Source organism: Bicyclus anynana, chromosome 4 (genome assembly GCF_947172395.1).
Source record: "Bicyclus anynana chromosome 4, ilBicAnyn1.1, whole genome shotgun sequence".
In the NCBI taxonomy this organism is placed as follows: Eukaryota; Metazoa; Arthropoda; class Insecta; order Lepidoptera; family Nymphalidae; genus Bicyclus; species Bicyclus anynana.
The window spans coordinates 9,036,010-9,058,087 of record NC_069086.1 but is presented as its reverse complement, the minus strand read 5'-3'; the positions used below and the strand labels follow the sequence as shown (position 1 = coordinate 9,058,087).

Here is a 22,078-nt window from a genome sequence, read left to right as displayed (position 1 = left end):
AGTAACGAGACAAAAATATTACTATCTAAGCATCTTTTTTGGTAGAACTTACCCATTTGAAATCTGTGTTACCAAAGAACCGCATTACAATGTTTTTTTATGGGTAGATAGATTTTTATAGGCGATATTCCCTCACAGAGTTAGGATACAATACAACTTTTTATTAATTACATTAATTATCTACCCACATTCGGCTCACTGCTGAGCTCGACTCTCCTTTCAGAATAAGAGGGGTTAGGCCAAGAGTCCACCACGCTGGCTCAATGCGGATTGGCAAACTTCACACACCCAGAGGTCTCCTCACGATATTTTTCCTTCATCGGTTGAGTCACGTAATATTTAATTTCTTAAATGTACGCAACTGAAATAGTTCGAGGTGCAAGCGCAGGACCGGATTCGAACCCACACCCTCCGGAATCGGAGGCATAGGTCATCTTCACTCGACACGTCACGGCTCAACTTTTAATTTTTTAGTATATAAAGGTTAAATTTAGATATATAATTAAAAATATATATGTTATATATATTTATTGTTAAGAAAAAATATTGTGGAAAACGAATGAAACTAATTCTGTCAACGGTGGTAGTAAAAATGTGATTGCGGCGCTTCTAGATTTTTCTTTTTAGTTATATAAATATGTATATTTCTATAAAAGGTTTTATTTTCTTCCCTAGTTATTAAAAAAAAAAAACGTATATTTGGAGGCGCCGGGTATCGATCCCGGTACCTCTCGCATGCTAAGCGAGCGCTCTACCATCTGAGCTACGCCCCCGTTGTCTGCAGCACTGAATTTATAGTATGATTTCTTTAAAAGACCTTGATTTATGCGGAAACAACTTTCATAGGCCGCTACCACTAGCCAACTTGTCAAGGTCTAGCTACTATCTTATTCCGATAGTATATCATTATCTTCATGATACATTAATAGTAGAAGATAAATTTTATGGTAGTTAAGTAAATCTTGGCAAAATAAAATTACTGTTAGGTAGCCTACCTACATGTTTAAATTGCTAAGTAATGGTATGTTATGTTTCTAAATATGACTAACGGTAGATGTTATTGGCTTGGATGGGCAATATACTCGTAAGTAAGTACCTACCTATTCATTATACAGGTTTCATAGCTTAAACCATACCTACTGATATTTTAAATCTCAACGAGATGTCATTAAAAGTCAGTAAATAAAATGTTTTATAGAATAAGATTTGCAAGTTTCTTTTACTTATTATTTACTACTCTGCCAGTACTTACCGTACCGGTACAAATACTTACTATCTAGCCCGGAAGCAAGCATCATGTGTTATGGGTACTAAGATAAGTGATTTCATGATTTACATCTATGGTTGCTTATTGGTTGGTCTATAATGACAGATCTTTCTGACAATGGCAGTAAATGTGATGTTGTCACACAGCGTATTTTTTAGTTCCATTTTTATTAACTTTTACTCATATTAGACGCACTATATTTGACTTTCTCTGGATAACCTAAAAACAACCAGACCATTGAATGTTTTTGTTGAAATAAAAACACTATTACATTTAAAACAACTTTATTGAGATATGTGAAAAAATATATCATAAATAAAAATTAACACAATAACAAAATAGCCTGCCAATCCAATATTTTCAATGGAGCAGTATGGAGGGCCTAAGCTCTTAATTCCTCTCTTGAAATATCATCAATTTTGAGAGAGGCTTAGCCCTGCAGTGGGCCAGCCCAGGCTCCAGATAACATCGTCACAATATGTCTAACTAGCGGACGCCCGCGACTTCATCCGCGTGAAATTTAGTTTTTGACTAATCCCTCGGGAACCATGAATTTACCAGAATGAAAAGTAGCCTATGTTTTAATCCAGGGTAAAATCAATTTCCATTGCAATATCAGTTTAATCGGTTCAGTACTTGCGGTATTATTATATTAAATAGTATTTATAATATTAGTAGGATAGGAGACGTGTTTCACTGCAAGGATTTAAAAACCCACCACCAAAGAGGAAATCATATATTGATGCCCACCGCTCCGTAGTTTGATATATTATTATTTATTATTTTAATATTACATGTTTACTACATGGCAGTACTTACAGACACAATGATGCAGAACAATATTTTAAAAATACTTAACTATATAACCCGTGCGCATTAACTTGACACCTGGCGGCCAAACACATCGACATCATTCGAGTCAGGTGTCAAGTTAATCCTCACGAGCTGTACTTATAAAATAGCCTCGTTAAATCTTTTCGGGACAACAAATGATCCTTTAACAATCATAAGAGAACACCAAGTTACCTAGCTGATATAACGCGATCGAGTACGAACGATTTTTGGGCGGTAATTCCAAAATTATTCGAACTCGACTAAAATACTAAAGCACGCAGTCTGTACGGCGTATAAAGGTGGGTACAGATTGGTGCAATGCAACATGCAATGCAAGAATTTGACGTCCACATTGCTGTAATGTATCACGAATGCTCGTGGTTTGGACGCCTCGCGCGCACTAACTGCGCCTGGGTCGCGCACGCTCCGAGCGTTACAACTCGTGCGCGGTTCGATCCGAGATTTGTCGGTTTTTGGTACGAACACAAAGGGACGCGCAGTGTGCGCAGGACTGAGCCGACTGATTCGCAGCCAATGCGCGTACCGCGCGCGCCACAAGTCCAAGGCAGCAGGGAACATGCAATGTAAGGCAGAATATTACATTACATGTTGCATTGCACCAATCTGTACCCACCTTAAGAGCCAAGGACAGCCATACATTAGTCATTTCATCTCTTTACGTTACATTGGTATGAAATAGAGCGATATCTATGGAATGTGATGTGGTTTGCATATAGAACGATTAGAACGATATAGAACGATAGAACGAACGAGGCACGCTTGGACTCTTATAGTTTGGTTAGGTTCCTTCTTTTAACTATCTTCCTTCAATGATACGACTTGAGCGCCTTTCCCAATAGCGTCTCCTTGCTTGAAACTCGCAATGGTGGCAACAACGCCATCTCTCGGCGACCGGACCACGTACTCCATCTTCATAGCTATCACTACGAACAGTGGCTGGCCTTTCACCACCTACACAAATAAAAATAATGGGGATGATGACTAAGTTTGAATATATTAATTTTTATGAGACTTAAAAAGGTAAATAAGGTCAATGTTAACTAATTTATACATAAAAAGCAAAGATTGTCTGGATATTTGCAAAATAAATAAGATTATAAAATTTCAAAATCTAATAAAAATCTTTTATTTTCAGTCATTTTTCAATATATGAACTATTAGTGTGATAAACATAAATGCACAAATAACAAATATATTAGTAATTTTCTTTGAACGCCCATACAAATCTAACGATCATTATGAACTACGACGTCATTAAATCGTACCATTTTGTATGGGGCGTTTTTCAGGGATCCGTGGCAGCACTGCAAATCTGACCTTTAGCATACTCCTAATTTATATACAATTTTAAAAAACTGTCATCATCCCTTATCTATACTAATATTATAAAGAGGTAAAGTTTGTAAGTTTGTCACATTTTTTAAATGGGGTAATCTTCTGAACTACTGGTCCGATTTTAAAAATTCTTTCACTGGTAGAATGCTACATTATCGGGGAGTGCTATAGGCTATATTTTATATTGGTATCATATATATTAGCCGAGTTAACACAGTTTTTGTCATACAGGTCGGACCGAAAGTCCTCTTAAACAGACTTATTCGCATGCGCTGCCTTAACTATTGTGTAAAATTGAAATTAATGTATGGAGACTTTATGTATCTTTAAAAGTTCTACAAAAAAGTGCGCGACACCATATATCTATCTTCTATATATTAGCAGATATAGTACCTTTTGTGTTTTAAAAATTATTAATTTTATATACTTAGGTTTGCGTCATTATTTATGCTACTTAACTTAAATCCTTATCAAAATAAATTATTTAATAATCACAAGGATATTATGGAGATAAGATTTGCCCTTTACTGCATGTTAATTACTTAAATAGTTTCGGAGATAATACAAAATTTCTAAAAGACGCAGAAATTCCGCTATATGACGCCCGGCGCTTTCATTTACGTAGTTCCTGTTCCCGTGTGAATATGGGAATCAAACATAGCCTATGACACTCGCAAATAACGTAGCTTTCTATTGGTAAAACAATTTTCCAAATCGGTCCAGTAGATCCAGAGATTACCTCCTACAACCACACGAACTTTACCTCTTTATATTATTAGCATAGAAGTCTCTATTTCTCTTGGTCATACAACCACTCTCGAAGGACTGGACCGATTTTGCTAAGGGTAGGTGTAAGATAGAGAAGTTACAGGGTAGGGTAGGGTACGGGTAGGGAAGCGTAGGGGTAGGGTAGGTTTAGGGCCGGGTTTAGGGTAGTGGTAGGGTAGTGGTAGGGTAGAGGTACGGGTAGGATAGGGAAGTGGTAGGGTAGGGGTAGGATAGGTGTGAGATAGGGGTACGGGTGGGATAGGGGTAGGAAAGGGATAGGGTACGGGGAGGGTAGGGGTAGGATGGGGGTAGGGTGTAGGTAAGGTAGGGGTAGGTTTGGGGTAGGGTAGTGGTAGGGTGGGGGTAGGGGTAGGATAGGGGTAGGTTAGATGTAGGGGTTGGGTAGGGTAGGGTTGGGGTAGTGGTAGGGTAGGGGTAGGGTAGGGTAGGGGTAGTAGTAAAGTTGACATCGAAATTTACGCGGACGAAGTCGCGGGCGTCCGCTAGTACTTTATATAAGAGACGTGATAGCTCAGTGGATATGACCTCTGCTTTCCTCGGTCCCGGTCATTATCACTAAGGCCTAGTTCGGACTACTTTAGTATTTTAGTCGAGTATAAACGATTTTTGGGCGATACTAAAGTAGTCCCAACAAGGCATAACGTCTCATAATAAACGTTAATTAGTCACCCCCTATCCCGTCAAACCCCGAGAACGGTCTAAGCCCAGCCCTGGATTATCCTATAAGCTATTTAAGAAATTGCACCAAATAGAGAAAGCTAAAGCAAGCACATTAAGTTGAGCCATTTCAAAATATTTTCAAAAAATTACCATTTATGTATTGATTTATATATTTTTTTTTAATTAATTCTTTGTAGTTCACTTAAATATAGGGGTCCCACAGGGAAAGATTGCTTATTAGGGCATCAATTTACCTTAATCCAGTACTGCTAAGCATATCATATCCCCTCTCATATAAGGAGAGAGACCTGGCCCTGTCTCTCTTCTGGCCGTTAATATAGGCTAATAATGATGAATTGATGAATCTTTTGGATGAAATAACATAAACTTACTGTATCTCCAGCATTAACCAGTATTCTCTCCAGGACGCCAGGGGTGGGGGACGATGCACTGTTCGCAGAGGAGGCTGCGTCATCTCCAGACAGTGCCTGGTACTTTGGCGGCGGCACTTGCACCACTGTTTGGCCGTTCTGTGAAACATTTATATCTCTTTGCTTTAACACAAACAAACTATAGATATCTTACTAATATTATAAACGCGAAAGTTTGTATGGATGCTTGTATAGATGTTTGTATGGATGTTTGTAAGGATATTTGTACGGATGTTTGTTTGGATGTTTGTCTGGATGTTTGTTTGGATGTTTGTTACTCTTTAACGCCGCAACTATGGCTTAATTTGGGATGGAAATAGATTTTACTCTGAATGAACACATAGGCTACTTTTCATCCCGGAACAATCCATGGTTCCCGAGGAATTTGTGAAAAACTAAATTTCACACGGACGAAGTCGCGGGCGTCCGCTAGTTCTATTTATATGATGAAGGTTTTTCTTTGTTTGTAGTGAAATTAAATGACATTATGTATGTAAAATGAAGGAGCGTCAGCAAAGTATAAACGCCTTTTTAAACTTGTATGCCCAAGATTCGCATCACAAAGTGCCGCGATTACAATTACGCCGCGTTGCAGAAACAAGCTCATGATTAAGGGGTTGGCAAGGTATGGAACCAAACTAGTAAATGATTATAATTATTCATAATTATAGAAAACCTTCGCTCAAAACTACTCAACCGATTGTAAAATTCATTCACCTTAGAAAGCTACATCTTTACTTTAACATACAGAAATGCATTGATAACTGATAAGATATAGGAAGCTATGTGGGTGAAATAGCGAGGACTCTGCTAATATCCTACTAATATTATAAACGCGAAAGTTTGTATGGATGTTTGTTACTCTTTAACGCTGCAATTACTAAGCCGATTTGGCTGAAATTTGAAACGAAGATATAATACTCTGTATTAACACATTGGCTACTTTCATCCCAAAAAAATACATGGTTCCCGCGGGAAAAACTCTATTCCACGCGGACGAATTCATGCGTCCGCTAGTGTAATGTAACTATAATATATTCTTACTTCATCATAAATATGCACTTCATGATCGTGCGTCATCAAGCCAACGTTACTGGTTTTATCTCCCAGTTTAGAGATCAGTCGCAACCCTTGTTCTGTAGACTTGACGTACGCTTCTACTGGTGACCACTCCCCATCATTTACTTTGACGGAGTACGATTTAGGGCTGTTCTCGGCTTTCACTGTCACCTTTATATCTGAAACATGCAAGATACGGACGTTAGTTTGTGACATCAACTTCATCATTATCAGTAAAAGAGAATGCCCATCCCCGGCCTAGGCTTACCCTAACCACCCGGCAATAGGCTACTTGCCTCTTTTGTAAACAGTGTTTAAAGGAAATTATGAAAGTATTATAAGCTATATTTTATTTTGTCCCGTCAATGATTACCAGTAAAAAGTTTAATACAAATGAAAAATATCTACGTAAAATTTTTGCCGCCGAAACACACACACATTAGCAAGTGACGTCATTCATAGAGATCAGCGTGATTGGCTTTTGCAGTGATTTGATTATATCACGCGCCAATCACAAACCGATGCTTTGTAGCGAATGACGTTACAGTTTATGATTGCGTTTGCGGTGACGTGATATTAACGAAGATAGATAATACCATAGATAGGCTACTTTTCATTCCGGAAAAATCCATGGTTCCCGCAGGATTTGTGAAAAGTGAATTTCACGCGGACTAAGTCGCGGGCGTCCGCTAGTGTATCTATTAATGTTATAACAACATACCTTTGCCGTCAAACTTGAGCGTGACAGTCTTTTGTAAGTTATAATTAGGACGCCAAGCAGTAGGAGCCACTGAGATCCCTTTCCACGAGTCATTTGTGACTGCGTCATTTTGTGATTTGATTAACTGGAAAACAAAGATTTGACGATCCAACATTTTTGATATGAGACTAATGCTTAGTTCGGACTCCTTTAGTATTTTAGTCGAGTACGAACAGTTTTTGGATTTACCGCCCAAAAATCATTCGTACTCGCCTAAATACTAAAGTAGTCCGAACTAGGCCTTAAGCTTAGTAGTTTAGATGCTTTTGGCTTGGCTTCGGCTGTGGCTAGTTACCACCCTACCGACAAAGACGAACCGCCAAGCGATTTAGCGTTCCAGTACGATGTCGATGTGTTGAAACCGAAAAAGGGGTGTGGATTTTCATCCGCCTCCTAACAAGTTGTTATGTCTATATTAGATTGCATCATCACTTACCATCAGGTGAGATTCTAGTCAATGGCTAATTTGTAAAGAATAAAGAAAAGAGTATTCACTCACTCGTCGCTCGTCACTCTAATTTTTGCCGTCAAGCAATTTTTGTTGTGTTCTTGTTTAAATATGTATGAATAATTGTTCACACATAGACCAGGCGCATAGAGCTTAACTCGCGATCTACGCATCAGGTTGATTGACGCATCTTGACGTGTACATACTATATCTAAAGCCATATTGGATGTGCGCTGTTTACCAACATGGCAAACGATGAACACGTTAGAGCGGTTAGCAATAGATATGCTTACATATCCGAGTGCAGCTTGTACAGCCTGTTCGCTGCTCAGTTGCTTGCTCGACTGCGGGAACAGCTCGGCCTCGTGCTGCGGAATGAACCCTGTGTGCACGTCGCCGGAGACAAACGCGCTCGCACCGCTTAAACGCAGCAAAAAGTTCACGTTTGTTTCCAGACCTGCAACCTGACAAAAATTCAAAAGATTTGTATATGAAATACTCTTGACTGGCATCTCAAATGCTTGTTGCATCTTGCTTTATAATTCTTTCATTTATAAAGGATTCTAGAGCAAAATGTGATGTCTAAAATAACTAAAATTGTATAATGAGTTACTTCATAGACATAAACTCAATGTGTTGAGGTGGAGGTGGTAAAAAATCTCAGATATAATAACTTATATATTTTAGAGTCATATAGCTTAGGATTCCATGGATTCATCGTACGGATGCCGGGTCCACATTCCAACAAAGGATAACTTCGAGCTTATCTCGATACTTGTGAATTGTGACAGTGGCCTTGGTGTAATGCACCCTTTAAAGAGATGCGTCAACTCGCACCTTCGCTGTTCGTGTAAGTCAGATAAAATTCTTCAATAAATAAAATTCTATCAAGGCATGCATTCGGTAATGATGATAAGTCGCGAAATAAAAATTTAAGCTTTTTTGCAAGCTCTAAATTAAACGTACTTGATATTCTGATAGTTTGCGCCTCGTCTTTGCTAGCGCTTCGGTGCGGTCGCGACCCCACACTACGAGTTTGGCGATCATGGGGTCGTAGTGAACGGACACCTCCTGCCCTTCTCTCACTCCAGTCTCTACCTGTTGAATAATAAATACAGATTCATCATCATCATCATTAACAGGACACAGGCCTTTTCATATTAGAGACGGCGTAGAATCTAGTTGTAGTGTGCTGCTCCAATACTAAAGGTGTAAGTATCAGGAGGATCCATACTCTAACCATGTGTATAACAAATGAAGACGCAAAGTTCTAGGGATTTATGACAAAGCGAAGTCCTCCAGGTATCTTGCAGTGTATTGGTAAAATGGCAATGGTGGTACAAGCTCAAACACAATCTGCTGCGAGAATTTCTTGGTGGAAAGAAAAACTCAAGACCTTTGTAGCTCCAACCAGGACTTTAACACAGGGCCTGATGACATGATCAATTAAATATGTTAATCATGGACTATGAAGGTAGTTATCAGACACTAAATAGTTGTGGTTAATCATTCCAAAATTAAATCATCCTCAGATGATGTTTTCTCTACAATAATAATTTTTAATTTGTAAACCTTTTGTTAATAAAATCGAATAAGGTATGTTCAGATATTTTAGACTTCTTCTTTCTTCTTCTTTCCAGGGCCTTTTGCGCACTTGGCTATTAAAGTTGTTTTGGGCACATATTGAGGATGAAGGAAATAATACTAACAAAAAGGGTTAAAAAGCAAGGGTGAATGGAAATGGAAATGGAATTCCCAACAAAGGCCAGGTCGAGAGTGTAACGTTTGTAATGGTAAATAAAATTACGGATGCTTGGCGATTATATTATTTAATAGGATAGGTACTTGTACAGACTTTAGGACATGACAGTAGACAATAGACAAGACAATTAGACAGACAAGTAACATAACATTGACATTGACAATTACACAGACTATAAATATTATTAATAGAGAGTTTTAACTACCAATAAAACTTACCTATTATTTTTTCATCAATGTCCGGAATCCATCTGGAGAGAAGCACCTGTCTTTCCTTGCCGAATGTCAGCTAATATCACCTCTCCGATGGTGGCGCCCCCTTGCCCCGACCTATTACCTATGTACAAGTGACCGTAGCGAGCCGAGTGAATGTTCGCCATTATTATACTCATGATGCACCAGGTAGGCCTTACCTGGATTCCGGACATTGATGAAAAAATAATAGGTAAGTTTTATTGGTAGTTAAAACTCTCTATTATTTGTTTCGTATCAATGTCCGGAATCCATCTTGAGTGAAGTGTTTGTTATCACCTGGTGCTCGCAAGGTTGACGCTTTAATGTGAATTATACTGAAAAGTATTTTTGAATAAATGAAAATTCTCAATTTTGGAGAACAAATATACTCTTAATATGTATGTATATTGACTTTTAAACTAAGGACTTTAAAATTAAGGAATTTGATAGTGGCACTAGGTAATCCAGTTATGTATACCTATTTTGGAATTCATAATCAGTGATTTTCTAGAATTCTAGATCTTAGTAATTAAATCTGACTTCCAAATCCGTCCGAATTTCTAGAAATGTATAGAATCTGATGAAAGATTTGCTTTACAGATCTTGTAAAACAATTTTATTTAATCTATTATTGTTCAAGATGCATGCGTAACATAGCTCCTAGTATTATTAATTTAGTTATGTTTTGCCATTCAGTTACAGCAATACAAAACAGTTGCCTAAACCCATAAACCATACTTGGATTTTTTACTGATTATATTTCAAAACTCTATATAAATTGCTTCTTAATGATACTCTGCACTTTAGAGTCCAAATATGTTAGCCAACAGTGACCCGCACAGGAACTAGGATATGTACCTATAAATAATCTACTTACCACAACCCATCAGACAGATTGTGCCACATCGAAATGTAATTTAATATCATTAGATTCATCATTCTGGCGATAAATGAATTTTAATTACTTTTATTTAAATAATAGACCTCACTGTAGCAGCATGGTGGATTCAAGCTCCATATCCCAAAAGTAGGCAGGCCCGGCTGATTATGGTGACGGTAAATGAGTCCGGTAGAAGCGAATCCTTTGCATGTATGAGGTGCACGTCACTGCTGTTCATTGTACTAGTATCTTGATTGATAAAATTATGACAATCCATGTTCAACGGTGAAGAAGCCCTTGCTAAACTGGGTGTAGAAATTATCGATTTTGTCAGGATCATGTGAAACTATATAATACGGTGGTAAGTTTAGGATACCAATTTAACTTCTCTTCCGATACTGAAATAGCTTTGGGTATCGATACCAACGTGAAGAAGCATTAATATAAGCCCATCTCACCTACTAGTCAAATTAGTAAATTTTTTATATTAGGTACCGATTTCTGTATTGGCATTTGTCATCCAAGACAGATAGCAAACTATTTGTCCAACGTTGTAGAATATAAATTCAATGGTTTGTGGGATACACCATTTCTTTACATCTGTCTCAAACTGGCTTTATCATATGATTGTAGCGCCGGCTGGATACTGATAACTGCTGCCCTTGATCAGGTTAATCGATCAACATTTCTAGTCACTCAAAATCGGTGAGGCTCAGTAGTTATAATCTTGAATCACTGGGGCATGTGCATCTGTTTGTTTTGTGGTGTGTGTGTGTGTGTTCGCCAAATTTAAAAATTTAAAATTTAATAGCTTTCCGCTCGAAATGATTAGAATGATTCCGGTGGCCGTGTACGATGAGGTTTGGTGGAAGAGACAACCAGTTGTGCTTCTTTAGTACACATAACGTGTTGTTGTGTATAAGGCTTACTAGTCCTGATCATCTGCTCTCGAAAGGCTATTCAGCATGAGTAGTTCCTACACAAGACGCTTGTTTTGGGCGTGTCTCACACTTGAAATAATATAGCTGTCGCACGTCAAAAAGAAAAATCATTCTGACTAAGTTTGCTGACTCGAGAGGACAACTCTGTATTAAACCCGTCCAGGAAATATTGAGCTATTATATGTTAGGACCTGATGTGACTGCTAGGTAACTCTGTTCTGTTTATATAGCAATCCACGTATCGGTTATAGATCTGAAGAAGCATCTAAGCACTTTGCCATCGACAATGCTGATAAAGTATCGCAGTACATTTCCTTTTGGTGTGCGTACCATGCGAGTCATTCGTCCAAGACATCGTGAATTTCATGTCATTGAATTGCGTTTTCAATCCACATCTGAAAGCCAATATGAGTGTGTGTTGGCATGGCCAATAGGTGTTTTGCCGGATCTATTTTGCCATGTGTTCTATAGGTATTCTTGACCTATTAATCTATATCTGGGCACAACGGTATAGGAATAGTCGCCCTGCTCCACCTATGTTGACTTATCGGCAGCAGTCGGTTGTAGTATTGCATTGTCCAACTGTGTAGCCTGCTTATCCGTCCTAGGCAGTGCAACAGGCGTGTTGTAAACGTAACCTGTTGACTTAGCTGCTCGAAGGACTGTGGCCCAACACACACAGGTCGCAAAGGTCAGCCTCTCTTTAAGAGATTGATATTTGTCAGAGAGACCACCTACGACTAAGGAGCTATTGCTGAAGCGCTGTTGCGTAGCGTTAAGCACTTCGACTCCGACAAGGGGACTTTGCGTTGCGTCTTGCGTCCCAGTTTGCCAAGAAACTTGAGGCAAAGTATCGGAGTCAGCACAGACTTCTTGGAGTTGGTTATCCATTCTAATGTTTACAGTCCTTATTGTGAAAGGGTCAGTCCAGTCCATATGAGATTAGCATTGCTTTTCCTCTTACGTTTAAGAAGATGTCGCTCAAGTGTCTTGCATAGCGTTAAGCACATACGACTCCTACAAAGACTTTACGTTGCTTGTATCCCAGTTATGCCGACAATCCCGAGGTATTGTGTCAGTACCAGGACCGACTTACAGTCTGAAGGGTGTATTCTAGAAAAGGTACACTTGTTCCTCGATTGACACCCAATTCGTTGTTATTGCAAAGGTTTTTAGGTGCTTATAGACCGAATGTCAAATAGGCCAGCTGAAGTAGCTGCTGTTTGTCTAAACTTCAGTGCTAATCGAGCCTTAGAAATATGCGGTGCAAAATTGGTTGCATAGGCGAAAGCGGTTTTTCTCTTTCCATCAGTTGCGTTCAGTTAAGTCAAGTTTAGGATTGGTCGGAATGTTTGGTTCAGTCTTGGTACCAAAACCAAAATGGACAAAGCTGTGTTGCGCCAGTTCTAAAATAAACATTACGTATACCTGTGTAGCAAAAGTTAATAGGTATTGAGTATACATACACAGTGTACGTTTTATTTCTGAAACGCTGCATGAGTAGAAACTAAAACTGAAATAGGTATACGATATGGTCTGAAGATATGAACACCATTTAAAAATGTCTGATGGTCCACATATTTCAAATCTCTTTTTTTTTTTTTTTTTTTTTTCTCAAACATCCGTCTTAAAATGTAATGTAATGTTTTCGTTACGTTAGCTTGAATTATCGGTAAGTATAATAGATGTTGTTCTTGAAATGTCACGATGAAGAAACAAGACAGTTTTGCTCTGTTTCTGGAACTAAGTGTATCAAGGGTAAGTTTTTTAGCCACCCCCCCCCCCCTTGTTTTGAAAATCACTTTGCACTTGGGAGGAATTTTATACAAAACATCATATTTAAAATTTTCATTTCACGTAAAAATAAATTGATAAAATCATTTCACCTACCATTGTTTTGTACTTGTATGGATAGATGACCTTTCAGAGTAATAAGTCTAAAGTCTACTAATATTTGTCACGCTTTCTTGTAAAACAACTATTTGGCAACCTGAGAAGTTTTACAAAGCTGCGAAAGAACATTCCAGTATATTTGAATGCAATTCTTTCATAATTATGTACCTCTAAACGTTTTCTTTCGTACTAACTCCGGGTGTGAATGATAAAATGTGGGTACCCACATTTTTCTTTTAAGTGAAGAAAAGTCGTAACAAAGGAACATATCAACAATATATAGTTTATCAATACTCGTATTTAAAACGATGTTTAAATAAATTCATGAGGATTATGACTCGCCTTAGTAAATAGATTCCTATAAAGTAGCAACAATTTCGTACTAATTTGCAGACGTCTTAAGCCAAGATCAATCGTTACTACCGTCGCTTTGTCTCTAATTGTACACGTATTTTCACTATTTCTATTCATAGGATTTGTTGAAAATGTGATAAAATGTTGTAATAAAATTGAAACTATACGTAACTCACGGTTTGCAAAGCCTTACATGCTCTGCTCTGCGACTTCTCGTAGGATCACTACCGCCGCTGCCGCTGGAACTCGACGATGGAGAACGTGCACGTTTTTATTTCACTTTTAACAAAATCACTTACGTTCTCCATTTTCGGAGAGGTTTATTCTCACAGAAAATATAAAATGTGCACCTAATATGTAGGTATAAATTGTTTTTTCCGTGATCACAATGGCTGACTTGTGAACGGCGTGAAAAAACGACGCTTAATGACGAACATTCACTCGGCTCGCTACGGTCACTTGTACATAGGTAATAGGTCGGGGCAAGGGGGCGCCACCATCGGAGAGGTGATATTAGCTGACATTCGGCAAGGAAAGACAGGTGCTTCTCTCCAGATGGATTCCGGACATTGATACGAAACAAATAATGTACGTAACAGAGAGTACCTAAACGAACTTCTATGATAGGATTGATAAGAATGGAAGAAGCAAGGTAGATATGCAAGGAACATAGCACATGCAAGGATGTGGTCTCTCCTTACCGGTGTGGGAATGGTGCGTAATCATATGTATGTAAATGTGTTTTCATTGCTCACCCGCACGTTATCTTCGGGTGTGGGCTGTGTCAGTCGATGCAGGGTGCCTGCGCGTGGCAGGAAGCCCGCGCCCGGCTCCTCGGCATATATCCGGCACTCGACGGCGTGGCCGCGCCGTACGATGTCCTCTTGTGCCACGGGGAGCGGCTCGCCCGCCGCTATACGCAGTTGCCATTCCACTAAATCTGTACCTGGAATTAATATTTAGACAATTTAACGCGACGCGAAGTTAACCGGGCAATGGGCAGGTTAAATAGTCCATGAAAGTTGATGTAACACTACAGAAAACACCACTGATATAAGAGATAACAAATTATAAAGTGCTATTTCTTTGTATTGAAACCAGCGTACCCGGGGCATCGCCTAAACGAACACATGTATATTGTAATAATACTCATCACACTGATAAACTCTTTACGTAATTGGCTGTATAATATTTAGTGAAAAAAAAAAACATGTTACCCTTACTTTAGAGTTGAATATTATTTGTTCCTTTTGTCACAGAACAAAATACAATGTCAGTAAACAAAACCAGACTGATAAGCGGAAACGCTTGCGAAGTTCCGCAAACCTGGCTTTAAGCGGGCCACGCCCCCTTGCTACTTCTATTGCTAAAAGCGTTAGCTTTAAGCGCTGTCTGTTCTGTGACCACTAAGGTGTTGGAAATGCGACCACCGGAAACCGCAATGTTAGTAGACGCCCACCAAGACTGACAACATTTGACTTGAAGTTTTATATTCTGATTGTGTAAGTGCCGTAGGCTCTTTATGGGACCTCAGCGGCGTCACCGGGGGGTTTGGGCGAGCGCAGGTGCATCGCCTGATGGGGCCCGAAGGCAGAAGCAGAGTAGATGGGCGGAACGACTCTCTAAGGGCGTCTCCTCTGAGACTCAGGCCTCGACTTAGAGGGCCGTTCGGGAAGGGTGTTTTGGCCTGAGTGTATCAGTCCGGGCGCCCCCGAGATCGTGAGTTAAAAAGCCCACGTCTGGGTGACGTCAGATATCGGGGACCTCGTCTTCGCCGGCGAAGACGCTGTGTAGCTTGTGTTTGTGTTGCCTGGGAAGCATTGTCGTTTGTTATGTCATCGTCAGGATCGTAAAGGACGTTTTTTGGGCGTCTAGATCTACAATCAGCGTTGATATCGGGGATGTAGCTGCAAGCCTCAACCACTAGTTGGTTGGGGTGGGTGGCGGCTCTCTCAAAATAAGTTTCCGAGAGCTGTTTCATATATTGGGCTATTGTGGGGAGATCTAGGTCTCTATGTAGGTCGTTATTGTGCACAAACCACGGAGCGCCCGTGGTCTGACGCATGAATCGGTTGTTGTTGTGTTGTTGACTTGAAGGGAGCTGCAGGATGCAGGCGGCTTAGGACCTTGGTGTTTGGAAGTTCTTACAAAAGGTCCCAGTTCATAACAATAATGTAAAATTGATGGTGACTAAACAAATATAACATATTTAGATACGAGTGTGATTACAAACAATAAGGGTTCCGTTTTGTAGGGTATGTTCGGGACCCTAAAAAGTTTAAACGGTTTTTGGCGTGAAATTGAATGGCAAAATTTCTAAAAAAAAAAAAATGCTTTGTAATATTTCAATACAACACTAAGGCATTACCACATACCTGTTATCATTTCAGTGATAGGGTGTTCCACTTGTAGGCGCGTATTCATCTCCATGAAGTGGAATTCGTGCGTCTGCCGGTGTAGGATAAACTCGACGGTGCCGGCGCCGACGTAGCCAACCGCCTTGGCGGCGCGTACGGCGGCCTCGCCCAGGGACTTGCGGGTTTCTTCAGAAAGCCCTGGCTGGAAAATCACACTAATATCATAAACTAGTTTGTGTGTGTGTATTTTTGTTCCTTCTTTACGCTGCGGCTACTGAAGCGATTTGGCTGAAATTTGGAATGGAAATAGACTTTACTCGGGATTACCACATAGGCTTTTCATCCCGGAAAAATCCATGGCTCCCATGTTCCGCGCTCCGCTAGTTAGTAATAAAATCAGAACATTTAAAATAGATAATTTAGATACTATGAAATGAAACCATATGTCACTGCTTTACTATCTATCTTCTTCTTCTTCTAATAGTGCCATCTCCTGTCGGAGGTTAGCAATCATTAAGGCTAATTTTACTTTGAAACACTGTACTCATATTGCTGGATCTGGAGCAGGTCTTATTTGGAGCTTCGCCTTAAATGACCCAGGTATTCGAGTATCCTCCTTTGAATTTGCTGCAGAACCTCTGTTTGCTTTTATTATCTATTGTCTATATCTATACTAATATTTGAATTTGAAATTTGGTTTTCACCATCAGTAACCTACTTTATTCTTGACTAACTGACGCCGCGCGGTCTCACCCGCGTGGTTTCCGTTTCTGTAGAGATAAGGGGATAAAATATAGCCTATGCTTTCCTCGATAAATGGGCTATCTAACACTGAAAGAATTTTTCAAATCGTACCAGTAGTTACCATGCAGCAAGCAGCATGTGTCGTCTATTAGTTAAAAGTATAAACGACACTGCACAAAGTCGCAAGCGTTAGCGTGAGTTTTATATAAACGCCCTAAATATTAAAATTACAACAATTAACGAATATGAGATATGAAGTTATGGGTTGTGGGCATTTTCTCACACTGTGTGCATTTAGAACTTGATTAATAAAAAAACAATTTTGATATGCATACCGCTGGCGCTTCTTCGATGATTTTCTGGTGCCGCCTCTGCACTGAACAGTCTCTTTCGAACAGATGAACTGCATTACCGTGCATGTCGGCAAAGACCTTGAAATTAAATATATATTTGATGACGATTGTTGGCAGGATTAATGATATCTTTGATTACAAGATGGTCTTAAACTGCTGCTGTACCGGGCAACAAGTATTGGAGGGGAAATCTAGTCTAGTCTAGTAGTGGCGATCTTATTAGATCGGAAGTGGGTGAATGTGATACAGGAACCTCTTGAAGACCTGTAGTGCCTCTACATCAATAAGAAGAAGATGGTATAGGTTTTGATCCTTGAAGATCTAATTTTCGATGAGGTACACTTCCCGGTGGCTATTTTCAATGAAATCCAAGCTATCCATCTGGTGTGATGTGTAGAAATCAGCCAGTTCTTCTTAAGACTTTTTTAAGTCCAATATGATACCATTTTAAACTGCCTTGTCACTTAATGTTGATGAGACTGCAGATAAGTGTTATTTGTTGATATATTATGAAAAAATACTTTAAGTTATACTAATTACTATTTTAAAGTTATGATTTAATTGTTAGAAATTATGTAATATTATACACTGCGGAGTGGGAAGGATTGCGCGGATGTGAAATCGAGCGCGCGGGACAGAAGCAAGGACTTTGTGGGTATGAAGTCGAGCACGCGGGCCATCGCTACCCCCCTCCCGGCCCGCGCGGACCTTGCGGATTGTTACGAACGAATTTGCCAAACTATAATATTTAAAGTAAGTTTGTTTATAGATGTAACTTACCTGAACTTCTACATGTCTCGGATCTGTGATGTACTGTTCCAAAAGCATGTTGTCATCACCAAAAGACTTCAGAGATTCCCTTTTTGCAGATTCCAATTGTGGCAGGAACTCTGCTTCTGTCATAGCTATCCTCATACCCTATAAACATATTTTGTTCACTTCATTGTAGAACTAGCGGACGCCCGCGACTTCGTACGCGTGGAAATCAATTTAACTTTCAACCCCTAATTCACCATTTTAGGGGTTGAATTTAAATTAAATTTAATCACATTATATTTCATATTTTTTTATAATTTATGAACACATTTTTAAAACTGTAACTCAAAAAATTAAGGACTTTCAACGCCTATTTCACCCCCTTATATTTTAATTTTAGGGTCAATAAGTAAGTAATAGTTAGTAAGTAAGTTTTGTTCAGCCGTTTAGCCGTGAAAAGGTGACAGACAGACATTATTAGTATAGATAGTATAGATATAGGTACACCAAACTTCATCAGACTTATCAATCGTCTATTAAATAGTATTTTGAATAATAACTTATCCTAATGTATCATTATATATAACAGCTATATTTAAGTCATAATAATACTCAGACTAAATACATATGGACTAGTATCGCACCCAAATTCACGAACAAAATTTTCTGCCGTTTTCTAAGAAAAACGAGCTTAGATTTCATACATATCTTATACTAAACTAGCAGTTTTTGTTAGTTTTTTACACCATTTAACTACACAAAAAGGTATTTTTACGGAGGTTTTTATCCGACGGACACGATTGTAAACCATGAAACATCGATTCTATAGAGACAGTGTTTATAATCGCCTAAGATCGTTGATCATATGCTTTGACAGAAAAATAATGTCTTGCGAGGCAGGTCTTTATCTAATTAGTCTGAGTAATAATATCATTGCATCATATTTTTATATAGTTCAGTATTTACAGTAGTCAGAAACAATGGTAAAGTGAACCAAGGCAAAACAAGAAAAGTGCTGTGCAGTTTTCTTAAGCTTATATAGGTAGGTATTTACTAAAATGTAAATAAAATGTAACTTATCAATAGGCAGTGTTCTCACCTGGAATGAGTCCACACTGTTTAGTTTAAATGTATCAAGATAGCTGAAATTTAGTGAACAACATAAACTGTTTATTATAACCATTTTAAAGAATTTTCTCTGTGTCGTGTCGCTCAATATCTATGCCAATATAAGATAATCGCGAACAGGCACGAGTTTTTAAAGAAAGTATTTTAATAATATTCATGGTTATCATTATAAATACAGACACAATTAGCCTTAATTATTATAATTGACATACAAAACTGTTTAAACTTGTCAAGCTGGAGAATTAAAGTTAAAACACATAAATAAGTACGAGTATAATTATGTTACTGTACAGAACACTTTCTATTCTATATTAAGACTTGATACTTTTCAAGCAGATACTTAAAAAGCCTAACTTATAGACATGGATTAGAATTTAAACTTTAAACTTTACTTTACTCAAAAGGACAAAGAAGAAGGAGTTACAGTAAGTACAGTAGTAAGAAGGTTATAGTAGTTTTGTACTCAGAGAAAGTAAAATTACTTTTTATATAGACTTAACATGATTGAATCAAAATGAAGAAATAGTGTTTTATAAAAAAAATTACCTTTCCTCCACCTCCCCTGACTGCCTTAATCATTAATGGAAAACCTATTTTCTGTGCCTCAGCTTGTAACCTCTCTATACTTTGATCTTCCCCATGATAACCTCTCACAATGGGCACTCCTGCACTTGACATAATTGCTTTTGATGTACTGTAATATATAAATAAAAAAATATTAATATATTATTGGGTCATTAATTTTTTATATAAAAAGAGTGTATGTGTGTATAATTAACTAGCAGACACCCAGGACATTGTCCATGTGGAAATCAATGTAAAAATTTCAACTCTTATTTCACTCTCTTTATATTTCACATGTTTTAAACATAATAAATAATCCACTAATCAATTTATATTTTTTTAAAGTTATTTTTAATATTTTTCTGGTTCACATACCAATTTTTACAAACATAACTTGAAAAAATTAAAGACTTCCTTACAAACTTCCGACCCCTGTTTCCCCTCTTCTGATGTTATTTTAGCGACAAATAGAATACAAGACAACAAACAAAAAATAAAATACATATATTTTTGGCTTCAGTATCAAATAATGCCCTCCAACTAAAATTTTCAAAATATCTTAAATATACAATTTGACCTGTTACAGTTTTATTAAAAGTATAGATTACCTTTTTATACCCATATCTCTTATTGCAGGTGGTGGAGGTCCAATGAAAATGACATCTTCTTGGGCACATTTTTCACAGAACTCAACATTTTCTGACAGAAAACCATATCCTGGGTGAATGGCTTGACTATTGGACTTCTTTGCAACTTCTAAGATCTTTGCTGCATTCAAGTAACTTTGGCTAGAAGGTGCTGGTCCTATGTGGTATGCTTCATCTGCCTAAAAGTTAAAACTGATTTATCTGATATAGTGAAAACATCACGAAATATATTGCCATCATCAGTCTATTTTAATGAACAACTTGCAAGACTAGGCTTTCCTCCTTGTAGAAGAGGGGCAATAAGCTCTCCCTTGACCACAGTCTCACCTGATGGTAACTGTAGATGTGACTTAAGGTAGAATGTGATTGCCTAGAAGATGCCTATTCATCTTAAAGATTGTAAGAATTTGTATAAGTTCTAGGTATAGATACCTACCAAGGTAAAAAGCAGACAGGGGAACAAGCTCAGATAGCTACTGCGCAAGCTCTCCCAAAAACATATTTTGTAAATTACTGAGCTCTAATGTTACTCAGCAAAAGTAACATTAGTAACATTAGTAAAGTTAGTCGGTGGGTTTAGGGTGACCAAGTTTGGCTCTATGACAATCGCTTTCAGTGTACCTACTCAGATCAGTGGCATGCACTTTACAGATGTGAAAATGCATTGCCTGAGGTTTCATTATAAATATGTATCGGAAAGAGAATTATCCATTATGTACAATTTATAATATCCCATATCCAATCCAAAAATAATGTTACTATAGGTTAAATTGATCCAAATAAAGGCATTAATATATCCTATCACAAGGTTTTTAACCTTGTGCACCATAAAATCTCTCGTAAAAAGAGAGACATACTTTCGAGCTATAGACACAATATGTCATTTTTCTTATTGAGATACATTGTTGACAAATGCTAGACCTACTAGTTATAACAAATAAAAGTGGTAGTCCACAATTATATTTTTATATAGATGAAAAGATTTTTACCATTTCCACATGCATAGCATGTTTATCAGCATCAGAGAAAACAGCTACGGTCCTTATTCCTAGTTTCTTAGCAGTTCTCATAACCCTGCATGCTATTTCTCCTCTATTTGCTATTAATACTTTGTCTATGTGACGTCTCTGGATTTCACTCTTGAGTTGCTGTGCATGGTTAAATCTGACCGCATAATTAAGATTTAAATCTGTGCTGTAATGAATAGTTTAAATTATTATAACCTCTGTCAGAGAACTTACAAATAAATTGTAAAGAAAAAGGATGTTGGAAAATGTTATTTTTAATTGTAGTTAAAAGTAAAGATAAAAAGAAATAGATCAGCACTTGGCTGCAATCATCCCTGTTAGTAAGCGCTGATGCAGCCTAAATTGGAGCGCTACGTATGAATATAATTTAAAAATTATTAATTAGTTCATAAAAATAATGAAACATTAAATGTTAATATTTTAATAAAAAACTTACCAAATTCTCGTAAACTTATGTAAGTACGACATGATTAGGGTATAATTAACAATAGTAAGACTAAATCAATTCTTTTCTGATAAGCGGGACTTATGATAAAATTGGTCGTCGAGCCCCTAACGAATAATGAGTGTAAACACGAATGTGCGATTACGAGAGTGTCGTCATACATGGTGATATAAAATTCTTTATCGCTTAATTATTCCGTTGAATAATAATTTGTATTGTGACTTGTGTTGATAGTGATAAGTTCGAAAAAAAACTTGTTTACTTTGGAATTAGTATTTCGAGTTTCGATCGAGAGAGTTAAATGTCAATTGTCAATGTCAAATTTTTTTTTCATCGTTCTCTACAGCTCTGGCCTACTGTGGCTCTGGTGTTTGGTGCATTGTCTATGT

General features: G+C 37.9%; 1 protein-coding gene and 1 non-coding gene across 2 annotated transcripts; both read right to left on the bottom strand.

Annotated features, from left to right (window-relative positions):
* Positions 1–700: 700 nt before the first annotated feature.
* Positions 701–773, bottom strand: Trnaa-agc (transfer RNA alanine (anticodon AGC)). The gene has a single exon. It is a non-coding gene; the product is annotated as a tRNA-Ala (tRNA).
* A 761-nt stretch (positions 774–1,534) lies between these two features.
* LOC112051429 (methylcrotonoyl-CoA carboxylase subunit alpha, mitochondrial) lies at positions 1,535–21,986 on the bottom strand. The gene is made up of 14 exons (XM_052881390.1): positions 21,681–21,986; positions 21,206–21,410; positions 20,178–20,395; positions 19,552–19,699; positions 17,902–18,039; positions 17,104–17,199; positions 16,043–16,226; positions 14,423–14,613; positions 8,571–8,702; positions 7,898–8,068; positions 7,118–7,241; positions 6,382–6,575; positions 5,299–5,436; positions 1,535–3,073 (listed from the first exon to the last, which is right to left on the bottom strand). Exons 1-14 carry the CDS (start codon positions 21,710–21,712, stop codon positions 2,915–2,917), a joined length of 2,130 nt encoding a protein of 709 aa, XP_052737350.1. The 5' UTR covers positions 21,713–21,986; the 3' UTR covers positions 1,535–2,914.
* Positions 21,987–22,078: the final 92 nt, after the last annotated feature.